This window comes from Nelumbo nucifera, chromosome 2, assembly GCF_055504915.1.
Source record: "Nelumbo nucifera cultivar China Antique chromosome 2, China Antique-T2T, whole genome shotgun sequence".
Classification (NCBI taxonomy): Eukaryota; Viridiplantae; Streptophyta; class Magnoliopsida; order Proteales; family Nelumbonaceae; genus Nelumbo; species Nelumbo nucifera.
Genome location: NC_142650.1, coordinates 47,195,847 through 47,208,082, shown reverse-complemented (window position 1 = coordinate 47,208,082; position 12,236 = coordinate 47,195,847). Strand labels below are relative to the sequence as shown.

The 12,236-nt window shown below is 35.2% G+C and overlaps 1 protein-coding gene across 2 annotated transcripts; it reads left to right on the top strand.

Moving 5' to 3' along the window:
• The first annotated feature begins 1,155 nt into the window (after positions 1–1,155).
• LOC104602527 (gamma-interferon-responsive lysosomal thiol protein) lies at positions 1,156–7,622 on the top strand. Of its 2 annotated transcripts, XM_010266253.3 has the most exons (5): positions 1,156–1,608; positions 2,239–2,304; positions 5,281–5,421; positions 6,854–6,946; positions 7,166–7,622. In XM_010266253.3, the coding sequence occupies exons 1-5, from the start codon at positions 1,333–1,335 to the stop codon at positions 7,364–7,366; spliced, it is 777 nt and encodes a 258-aa protein (XP_010264555.1). In that variant the 5' UTR covers positions 1,156–1,332; the 3' UTR covers positions 7,367–7,622. The 2 variants fall into 2 exon arrangements, with proteins under 2 accessions (XP_010264555.1, XP_010264556.1); XM_010266254.3 differs by lacking the exon at positions 5,281–5,421 and having other exon boundaries at positions 1,177–1,608.
• The last annotated feature ends 4,614 nt before the right edge of the window (positions 7,623–12,236 follow it).

The following is a 12,236-nucleotide window of genomic DNA, read 5'->3' as shown; positions in this document are numbered from 1 at the left end:
TTTTTTACAGTTTATATTTACTTTTTTTTTCGTTTTTTTTTGAAAAATAACCGCTAGGATGGATTTGAATCGAGTTAAATATCTGGTTATTCGAGCTTGATTTATCAAAAAGAAAAAAAAAATGAGGCTCCATCTTTAGCTTGATCTCGATTTGAGTTAGAGGCTTGAAATTGAATTTGGCTCAATTCAAAAACTCACATGCTTGAGCTTCTTTGAACTTGAATGAGGTCCAAGTTTTATGTAAAAAAAAAATATAAAAAAATTATACATGAAAAAAATAAAAAGTATACATAGAAAAACTATTCCTTATTTCGTATATAAAAAAATATTTATTATTATATAAAATATAAATTTAATTAGGCCTGCAAGTTTCGCAAACCGAACTTCATTGAACTCAAACTTAGCTTAAAACTCAGTTTAAACAAAGTCGAAACTAAAGTTTCACAAGTTGAGCTCAAAAAACTTGTAAAAATCTTGATTCATGTATGTAACTAATAACCAATAGATTGATTGAGTTCATTAACAAACCATTAAGAAATTTAACCTTAGCTCCATTTAAAGAACTATTTTTTTTTATGTGCAACCAAACACTTAAAGTTATTTTTAAAGTAATTTGGAAAGAATTTTTTTTAATGATCAGGCTATTTATTTCCCTGCTTCTCGATGTACGCAATAAGCAAACCAATGGACTATCCGGAGACTATGTTTGGTTTAATAGAAAATAACAAGGAAATAATAGAAAGTTAAAAGAAATTCTTAACAAAATATACAAAACTTCTGAACAATTTTCCCCAACTTTATGTTTCTTTCCATTAAACCAAACACAATTAAAAATTCGAAACTCAGGAGGGGGGTTTCGTCTTTTAATACTACCCTCTAAAGTATGTGTCTAAATCATTCTTCACACAAAAAGTTTTCGAAAAAGGTTAAAATACTACCCTCTAAAGAAAGCGTGGTTCTCCTCAGTCCTCAAAAGCTAAAGTCGAAGGGTCATTTTCTGATTCGGGCCTAGAGTAGAGTTAAAAGCTACCAAGGGACCTTAAAAAAAGGAAATAAATAAATAAAAGCTACTAAGGGTATTTCTGTCATATCGGCAAAATTATGAAACAGACCGATCTAGCGGCTAGAGAGTAGAGAGATCCTTGCTATTTAGAAGGGGGCTTCTTCGCTTCGATCGTGTCATCCAAATTCTAAACTAACGAGTATCTCCCCCTCTCCAAGTGCAGAAATGGCGGGGCCAACGGCCCTAGTCTGTTGAAATTAAATACCACCGGAGCCCTAATTTTCGAATCTCACTCAGTTCATCTAACGCATCTCCAGGAGTTTTCCGCCATGGCTTTTCGTCGATTGGCTTCTCTGTTTCTTCTGTCATATCTCTTCCTCTTTGGCTCTCTATTTTCTTATTGTTCAGCTGCCAGGGTTTCATCTTCTGCTTCTGGTAAAGTATCGCTGGCTCTGTACTACGAAACCCTGTGTCCCTACTGCTCGAGTTTCATAGTTAAACATCTGGCCAATGTTTTCGAGAAAGGACTTATCAAGATCGTCGACCTCAAGCTCGTCCCTTACGGAAATGCTAAAGTCGGATCCAATAACACCATCACCTGCCAGGTTTCCTTCTCCTTCTCTTCTTCATTTTAATTAAAACTATTAAAACGCCCTGAGAAATGTGATTGATGTTTGAAGGGGTCAAGAGGTATTTCAGTTAATCTTAAAGGTGATTTTGGTCATTTAAATTCGATAATAGCGACACGAGGCCTTTTTTTTATTCGTTTGGGCGTGCGAATGTGATCTGGATGAAATCCGCGGGAATAAGGCCCGTAGGAAGAAGCTTAATAATAATTAAACTGGCAAAGCAATTAAAGCATAATTTTTTTTTTATCAAAATTATTAGAATTTGGTTTTTTCAGTATCGATTATGCGATATTAAATCAGTGGAGTGACCATAGCCCTCTCCATCGGAAAGGATGGATTCTGGTTACTGTTTACAAGTATAGCTGGAGAGGATTCAACTTTCAAATTCAAGCTTGCGCGGTTGCGCCGAAAGGTCCAAAGCTATGTCGCTTGAGGACTTGAAGCCTTGAATTACACATGTGTTAGACATTTTCTCTCTAACTTGCATTTTCGCCTTTCGGGAACAAAATGGTTATTCATTCTTCTTGACGAATAAAAATAAATAAATAAACAAAAACCTGATGGACTTCGTTGTCTTTAATCATTAATTTTATTTACTTTTCACAGCATGGCTCATACGAATGCTTACTGAACACCGTCGAAGCCTGTGCGATCAATGTCTGGCCGGATCTGGTAAGACCACCCACAACCCCCGCCGAATTTCTTTTAATAAATTATTAATTTGTTGTTACATGGCCATGCATTACACTTCTTCTCATTGCATCTCTTCCTACCGAAAAAAAAAAGACGTGCTTCTCTGGATATGAGTAGTTAATTTTACATAGTACATGCAGAGGAGGGGCCAGGGGGTGCCACCTCTCCCAATTTTTGAAAAAAAAAACCCTTTATATGTGGATCTATACAGACTACTCTCATACTACGTGAGGAATATTTCAAGAAATCCTGAATCCAGAAATCATGCTCCATCTTCCCTGCACGAGTTCAGATAGATAGCCTAAATGTGCAATGTTCCTGAAGAATGTGGTTTCAGTTCTCTGATTCTAATGTGGGTGCACGCTACCATAGCGTCCAAACATTCTGTAATACATGCGGCACGTGTTTAGCCAAATTTCATGGCATTCGGGCAATCCTAGGCTTCTAATATTTAATGTCATTCTTACCTCCATGACTTACGGGATAGTGTGGTACTTCAACGAAAAGGTTCTTCAGCAATCAGCAGTGTGGTTAGAATCAGTTTTCCAATGCTTAGTTCCAAAGTCATGTCAATTTCTTTAGTTCACAAGGCATGCCTAGTTCAACAGATGACTGAACATTTAATTGCCAACATCCACATGTACAGCATCCATATCATCAATGACTATATATCTCAGTAATATGGGGCTGGAGACTTTTCATCGGACGTTTAGGTTTTTTTTAGTAATGTAACTACCCGGCTGTAATCTCTATATAGAATTACCTAGTATTTAGATAGCTGGATGTACAACCATTTGTGTCCTGTCTACATGTAGCATATAGAGTGGTTTCTTGATTCTGTATGAATGAAACCCTTGCTTAATCCATTTACGAATTACTTTTAGAAAACATGGCAACCTATATCTTCACATAAGAATGGACTATTCCTCAATCAATGTCTGTTATTTTTTTAAGTTTTTTGATGAGTAACTTGAGAACTTTTATTAATAAAGTGAAGGGTAAAAGTAGATGATAGGACCAAAAAAAGAGAAAGGCCTACCACAATACCCCCTAAGGTAGAGCTACAACTTGGGCAGGCCCAAGATGAACTTTTGCACTGGTTGGACTTGGATTTTCACGCTCTGAACTGGGCCAGAGCCTAAAAAATCAGGCTTTGTCTCAATTTGACTTGGGCTTGATTAGGATCCCATGGAATCAAAACCTAGCCAAACGGAAGCCCTGCTTACTATAGTATATCTACCCCATAATACATGTACATTGTGTATTTATGCTACATTTATTTGTGTATACCATACACTAATATGTATACTCTAGAGGTTACAACACATATATGGTCAATCCGGGCCCACACTCAAATAAAAAGATGTACAAACAATAAACATATATTATGCATGCTATGCCATTTATCTTTTATTTTTGGTAAAACCATATTTATATACATATGTATGTAAATACTTATTATCTACTGACATTTGCATGTAATTTTCTTTTATTCTATATTTAATTTGGGCTATAAAACCCAAATGAAAGCTAAGTGCAAAACAGAATCAAGAAGATCTTCAAACCCAACCAACCTGCCCAGGGCCAGCCTGATTTGTATCAGAATTTGCTTGGGCTAGCCAACTCAGATGTTGAGCCTGGTCTGGGCCTAAACCCAGTCCAATAGGCCTAAGATGCATCTCTGAGTTATGAACATAACATAAAAAACATCCACAAGATATCAAAACTATCCTGGGATGCACTACCCTGATACATCAAAGTCCTTCCTACTTCTCTCCTTGCCATACTGTCAGCTTTAGAGTAGGTTGACCTTGGTCTCTGCCTGTCTGGTGAAACAAGATGCTCACATTAGAAGCCAGTGATCTGGATTCTTTGATGTTGTGTCACAGTAGCCATGATATGAATTATTTCTGTTTTACTTTTTGTATGGCACACAATGTTAAAACGCTACTATGGTTATGGGCCTAATCATATTTATTTATTATTTTTATTATTTGCACAAAGTAGCTGTAGCTGCCCTCAGACTCAAGCCCATGTTCTCGCATTTGCCATGCCTGGGTTTTCCCATTACACCAAGCAATGACTCCCTAAAACATTACTTTGTGTTCGATGGATAAAAGAATTTAGAGGTAACGTAGGCCTTTCTAACTGTTGTAATGCTTTGTATAATCTCCTGATGATTCTCAGAGACATGCCACAAACTTTTACAATGAACCTGCTATTCGACAATGACCTAAGAGTCCTAGTACTGATAACAACCAGATTTGTTAGACATGGTACAAGAAGCTCTTTGCATGCTTTTGTTTGCTAAAATAATGCTTTTGCCTAAATTATAACAATTTTCACCTATACTGGAACACCAAGGCAGTTGGCAGAATGTAAACCAAGAAAAATGCATCTAGTTAAATAGTTGTTTGTTTAACAGTTTTGAGAAAACATCTTAATCGATATGGTGCACTCTAAAGTCTAAACAGAAACAAGCACAATAATGTTTGGTGACTTGTATGAGTCGTCTTTCCCTAACTCTGAAATGGTGGAAGTGCAATTTTTCTTTGTGCTGACTTCACAGATTTCAGCAGCAAGAGTTACTTACATGCAACATCCGAGGTAAATTAACAATATGCTATTATCCATCAAATTAATTAAACTAAAGCTTTCTGTGATATCTTGGTCATAGATTGAGTTTCCTTGCATGAGTATTATCCAATTGCTATTTACAGATCTGTTTTTATGTTTGTGTTTGCTGAAGAAAGCATTCTCAACTGTTCAAATTGGATTAAATCTATTTGAAGGAATATGTGCGTTTTCGCTTTTGAGACAGCTGTTCTTTGGTTTCTGATCATATTGCTAAATTGTTTCTTCTCAGAACTTAAAAGTTACCTATAATGCCAATAGTTTTTTCACTCTTTCTTCCTGATTTCACCTTAAACATATCTCTATGATATTCTGATGCAGAATAAGCATTTCACATTCATTTATTGCATTGAGCATCTAGTCACACAGGGGAAGTACAATGAATGGGAATCCTGTTTTGGAAAAATGGGGCTGGATCCAAAACCTATTGCAGATTGCTATAATGATGGATATGGAAAAGAGGTTAGCTTTCTTCTTTAATCCTCTGTCTGCAGTACCTGTGCATGTATACCTTGAAGGATTGCATGTTGGTGCATATGGTCCAATTGTTTAGCATGTAGAGGGGAAACTTCCCTGTATTAATTTTATGAGGTATTAAAAGATTCAACAGCAAAAATCTTGGTGCAATTGATTGCTTGTGTTAAAATCCTGCAATAAGTATTTTAACTGTTTTGCATGTCTAATAGTTGTTAGTTATCGGTATCACAGTTTCTGTAAGGTTGAATTGAAAACCTCAAACCCCTCCTAGTCAAGCAGGATGAGCACATATGGTCATATATTCATGTTGAGTGAGGTACATATTTCCTCTAACAGGTTGAACTGCCTGTGTCCACTGTAACTACCAAAGAGAAATAATCTGAAAGGAAGCAAAAGCTAAGAAGAATATTTGTCTGTGATCAATTATTCCTGATTTATGGTTTTACTGATATTGAACCTATGTGAGGATAATTGAAACGCAATAAAGATTGAGTTATACTAAAATGGAAGTGAGATAAAAGAAATGTTTACAAATTCCCAAGAGACATCTTTTTCTAAAATTGAAAACAAGCACTGGGGAAGCATAAATGAAGAGTTCTGCATTGCCTATTTTCTACCAATTTTCCATAGATCTACACTATGGGAAATAATACAGTGGTTTGGAAGCAGATCTATGAATTGCTAATATAGCATTAGTCTATGACCTGTTTATTTGCACTATTCATGTTGGTTGGGCCATGACACTGGAACTGGGCAAAGTTTCTTTGAGATATGGAAGGTGATGGCTAGTAAACAATCTATTTATATGGAAAATAATACAGTGGTTTTTGGAACTCCAAATGCCTGGAAAAACTAACCTACTCAACACTAGATGTGGTGGAATCTATAGCAAGTGCATAACTTGATGAATTGTTTTTCACTTTCAACCATACAAAAGTTTTTGTAGGTAAGCATATAAATTTGTTGGGGTTGAGTGAGATAAAATCCGATGGCTTTTGTTGTATTACATCAGAAAGTATGCTACCTAGACATGGCTGGACAATGCATGAATATGTAATGTCAAAGTGAAGTGCTGGAACCCATTTTGAACTGTAAGTGTAAAATAAGTTGGAAAATCTGCTTAAGAATTAATCATTATGCATGCTTGTGTGTGTCAGACAGGTACAACTCCGCACCCCCTGAATATTTCCTTTGTCTCTTCAGAGACATCTGATAAAATTGGAATGAATATTTTCCTTTAGGCTGCTGGCTGTTGCAAGGCCATGGCTGTGCATTGTCAACTTATACTTGGATATCTTGTTCAAAAGCATCAGTTTGGAGTTTTAGCTTATTTATCTATTTATGTTTGTACTATGTAAATTCTTTCCTCTTATATGTTCCACCACGGCATGACATCAAGTTTATAATTGAATTGCAGCTTGAATTACGATATGCCGCAGAAACTGATGCTCTTCAGCCTCCTCATAAATATGTGCCTTGGGTGGTTGTGGATGGACAACCACTTTATGAGGTAAGTTCCCGGTAACCATGTAAATATGGTAGTGGTAGGTGCTGCATTTTACTTTTTAACTCTATACTCTTACCTGCTGATTTTTTTTTTTTTTTTTCATTTTTCTCCTCTGTTCTCAAGGCCATAAACAATTAAATTCCATTTAAAGAAGGAAAGTTGAGATGCAATTCAGACCGTGGAGAAAGTATCATGTAAATGACATTGTTTGTTTGGTTGTAGGATTATGAGAACTATATAACCTATGTATGCAAGGCATATAAAGGTTCTGCTGTTCCCAAGGCTTGCTTGGCACGGTCTCATGAGATCATTGTAATGGGGAAAGAAGACCCGGCCCCTCGAGTTTGCGAGGCAGAAGATACAACAAAAAGAGCTTGGGCAGAAGTAGGCCCAGGGAGGCGCCAGATGGAAAGTACAGCATAAAAAGTTATGGGGTTCCGCATCATCATTTAGTTGATCCGTCGTACTCATAGTAAGAAGCTGCATGTATACAAATTACAAACTGGAGTATGTGGTGTTGAAGAATGGTGTGGTGGTATAGATTGTAGTGGCATTAGTAATATATTGCTTGGTCATGGTGTGTGAACAGAGTCAAAATGATCTTGCATTGACACGGTTAAAATAATGGCTTATTAAATTTATAGTTATGAAAAAATTACAATTGTCTGTTCCTTGAAAATTTGTTAGCTCTCGGATGCCTTATACTTCTCAAATTGCTCGACTTTTATGATGAAAATGCCGAGATGTTCTCGCTTATTGATCTGTTTTTTCTACGCTTTCATTATTGTTTGAAGCAACGAGGGGGTTGATGCTAGCATCATCACTTTCACTGTTGGTGGGCTCAGTGTCTTCAACGCCATGGCCGTGCTTACAGTGAGAACCCCCTGTTATTTGCATCGTTCCTAGGCCCAATTCCAATGATTATTGGACAGTTTACAAAGGGTTTAAATTTGCATATGGAAAAACTTCTGTTCCTCGAGTCCGCCTATTGCTTAGGCTCAGTTTGGAAAGAGTACAAATACAAATATGTACAGTGTAAATACATAGAAAATAATACAAAATACAAGATTTTGCACTCTACATATTTGTATTTGTACTCCTTCCAAACTGAGCTTTAGGGATTGCTTTTTTACTTCTCCCACCCTGCAACATTCTTCACTTTTAATGGGCCATAACATTCTGGAGTAACAGGTTTAAATTTTGCATGAAACCAATATTCCTTGTGAAGAAGACAATGCTTCAAGGCTTTGTTTGTTTAATCTTCAAGCCTTCATAATTCTGTTGCACTTATCTTTAATTCATAGCTTAGCTCAGTCGGTAGGTTGAACCATGCCAATTAGAGAGTTGTAATTTTAGTTGTTTCTTTCAGTTTATGTTTCCTACAAATTTAGTTGTTTAATCGATGTACGAAGTTGGACCTAGAAAACAGTTTAACCACTGCTTCTATTTGGGTATTTCTTTTTATTGCTTTGTTCTAAGCTTCATAGTCCAAATAAAACAAAATCTGAACTTTTCAGAGGCTTTGTTAATAGACTAGCCTGCAACATGAAAAATAATCATGCCCCATATTGTTCATTTCATTCTTTGAGGAAACTCTACGTATAGAACTGTTACCATAGATGTTTAGTTGTTTACTTTTGCGAAAGCACTTTTACATGAAAGCACTTTTACAAAAGCACTTTTATGAAAACACTTTTACGAAAGCACTTTTATGGAAGAACTTTTATGAAAGCACTTTTACAAAAGTTCTTTTATAAAAGCACTTTCATGGAAGTACTTTTAGGAAAACACTTTTGTGGAAGTACTTTTACGAAAGTACTTTTATAAAAGAACTTTTATGGAAGTACTTTTGTGAAAGCACTTTTACGGAAGTACTTTTATGAAAACACTTATAAAAGTACATTACTAAAACACTTTTACAAAAGTACTTTTATAAAAGCACTTCTATGGAAGTACTTTTATGAAAGCACTTTTACAAAAGTACTTTTATAAAAGCACTTTTAAGAAAGTACTTTTATGGAAGTACTTTTACGAAAGTACTTTTATAAAAAACACTTTTATGGAAGTACTTTTGCAAAAACACTTCTACAAAAGTACTTTTACGAAAGCATTTTTACGAAATTTCTTTTATGAAAGTACTTTTACGACAGTACTTTTATGGTAGTATTTTTACGAAAGCACTTTTATGGAAGCACTTTTAGAAAAATACTTTTATGAAAGCACTTTTACGAAAGTACAAAAGCATTTTTAGGAAAGAACTTTTATAAAAACACTTTTACAAAAGTACTTTTATAAAAGTATTTTTGCGAAAGTACTTTTACAAAAGCACTTTACGAAAGTACTTTTACAAAACATCTATGCCAATTGGTAAACATCAACTATTGGAGACCTAAGCTGGTGGTTTGTGAATATCGACACAGTTTTTTTTTGAATAATTAAAATGAGCAACATAGGACACTTGACAGTCTAAAAAGAATTCACTTTTAGGAAAAAAGTGTTTGGTTCATAGCAATATTTTCTCATTCTGCCTATTTTACCCATTCTTTTCCATTTTAGAATTTCATCTTGGGTAAGAATGAGAATTGAACCAAACATGGCCTTATTTGATGAGTGCTCCGCAGGTTAGCCTCAATTTGGAAGGAGCACAAATACAAATATCTAGAGTGAAGAAACTTGTATTTTGTATTATTTTGCATGTATTTGTACTATACATATTTGTATTTGTACTCTTTCCAAACTGAGCCTTACGAACAACGAGATTGCGACTCAAAAAATCTCCTACACAATCATCTAAGAACAAATACCTCGACCTCAAAGCTATGACTCTTTCTTCCCGTCATGATTCCTAATTATGGAAGATGAATTATTTTTATTAAGATTTCTAATTTTAAATTTAGATGATTGCATCATTTATCTTTTTTGTAATTCATTCAACTTCTTGTAAATTAATCAAAAACCTTAGAAAATGCTTTTTGCTATGTAGTTATTACATTAAGAGATTGGTGTGGATCTATAAATATTCATAAGTTTGTGAGCAACCCTTGCAGTTGCAAACCACATGTTAAAAAGTAAAGTCCTCTTTCTTTTCTCACATTTGCATGGGTTAAAATTAGGGCTGCAAGTCGGACTGGGTTAGGTCGAGTTGAGGCCAACCTTAGCCCAACTCTAAGTTCTAAACCCCAACCCTAACCCTAACTAAATACCTCCAACCCAACCCAACCTTCTTAATCTTGAAGAACTTCTTAATCTAATATCTTAACTCAACTTTCACTACATATATTAATCCTATGTTTTATTAGTATTTGTTTGTTGATATTTTTATTGGTTATCTAAATACAAAACTTAGAAAAAAAAGAAGTGTTTGAAATGACTATAGTTTATTATGAGTTATGACTTATAATAGATCTTTTATAAGCAACAAGCATGGGTGGCAAGCAACAAGGAGGAAATAAGGAATAAAATATTCAAAAACATAAAATATGTTATTAAAGTTTTAGTGTTTCCAATTAGGATTAAGTGAAGCGATTATCTTAAAAGAAATAAATGATAGTATGTGGTGGGGGCTATACAACTATCATGCATCTAAACAAATCAATGTATGATATAATTATATATATTATATAACATATATTTATATATGATATGTACTATAGATTCAGGTTCGAGTTGGGTCGGGTTGCTCGAGGTGTTAACCCTAACCCAATCCGAAGTAAAGTCGGGTTCATAAATTTCAACCCTAACCCTAACCCGAGCATCAACCCAACCCAGCCCAAGTTGCAACCTTATTAAAAATAGACAATTAAGTTATCTAATTGATAAGTAATAGATAATTAACATGTGAAAACCCTATCAACTTTCACTTGACAAATTATTTTATCTCTCACTGATCATTATAAAATAAATTTTCAGTTTTTTCTTTAATATATATCATCCTTGTTTTTTATGTTTAAAAAATGCCCGTGGGCTGATCTTATATATATATATTAATACGAAAGGGGAGATCACTCCTTTCACCAAATGGAAGTAATTTAATTATTGATTATAATTAATTATCAATTATAATTACTAACTTCAAGAGATTGATGATTTGGATCAAAGAGAGCAAACAAGGAATTTGAATGCAAAAGGTAGAAGTTGAAGAGAAGTTATTAGAAGGGAGTGGGAGAAAATTATAATAAGGGAGGAAATCTATTGGAGACAAAGGTCTTGAGTGAGATAGCTGAAGGAGGGAGATAATAACTCAAAGTTCTTCCATAACTATGCTTTAGGGAGAAGAAAAAAGAATTACATCTCAAAACTGAGGATGGGGCATAGAAAGGTAGAAGACAAGGAAGAAATTTCAATAGTCATCGTGTAGTTTTTCAAAGGGCTCTACTCAAAGGATGGTAGTAACAGAATTCCTCTGAACAGATAGGAAGGCCCAAGATTGTCTGAAGACAAAATGTGTGGCTAGAAAGACTTTTTGAAGAACAAGAGATTAAAGAAGCAATTTTTAAGATGGACGGTGATAGGACTCCTAGACCGGATGGGTTCCCTATTCTTTTCTACCAACTTTGTTGGGACACAATCAAATTTGATCTAGTGGAGGTATTTGCAGACTTCTACCTTTCAGCCATTATGAATAAGGGTAACAACTCAACACTCATCACCCTAGTGCCAAATAAAGAGAGATCCTCAGAAGTTAAGGATTTCAGACTTATTAGTTTGGTGGGAAGTTTATACAAAATAGTAGCGAAAGTTTTGACGACTAGACTAAAGGAAGTGTTGAATGATCTAATTTCAAACAATCAATTTGTTTTTGTGTAAAGAAGACAAATTACTAACAACATTCTAGTGGCCAATGAATGTGTAGAAGAGAGAAGACAGTGGCAAGCCAGGGGTAGCAATCAAGTTGGACCTTGAAAAGGCCTATGGCAAAGTGGATTTGGATTGCTTGTTAGAGATCCTAAGCTTGAGAGGTTTCGGGAGAAGGTGGATGAGATGGATAAAAGGGTGTATTAGCTCTGCTTGGTTTTCAGTCCTAATTAATGGGGAACCTACTGGTTACTTTAATGCAAACAAGGGCTTGAGACAAGGGTGCCCTCTACTCTTCACTTTAATGGCGGGTGTACTGAGTTACTTGATAAAGGAAGCGAGGGAGTTAAATTTGCTAAAAGGTTTTGAGATAGATAGGGAGGCAGTTCCAATTTCTCACTTGATGTTTGCAGATGATATTATTCTTTTTTTGGAGGCAGATTGGGAGAACATTTCCATCTTAAAGAGTGTGCTAAAGAGTTTTGAGATGGTGACTGGA

What these genes read in the sequence shown, in the direction of transcription:
- LOC104602527 (XM_010266253.3), top strand. Translation starts at nt 1,333, where the DNA reads ATGGCTTTTCGTCGATTGGCTTCTCTGTTTCTTCTGTCATATCTCTTC. An exon ending in TCAATGTCTGGCCGGATCTG is followed by an intron (nt 2,305 to 5,280) that starts GTAAGACCACCC and finishes ATTCTGATGCAG; the next exon opens with AATAAGCATTTCACATTCAT. An exon ending in ATGATGGATATGGAAAAGAG is followed by an intron (nt 5,422 to 6,853) that starts GTTAGCTTTCTT and finishes ATTGAATTGCAG; the next exon opens with CTTGAATTACGATATGCCGC.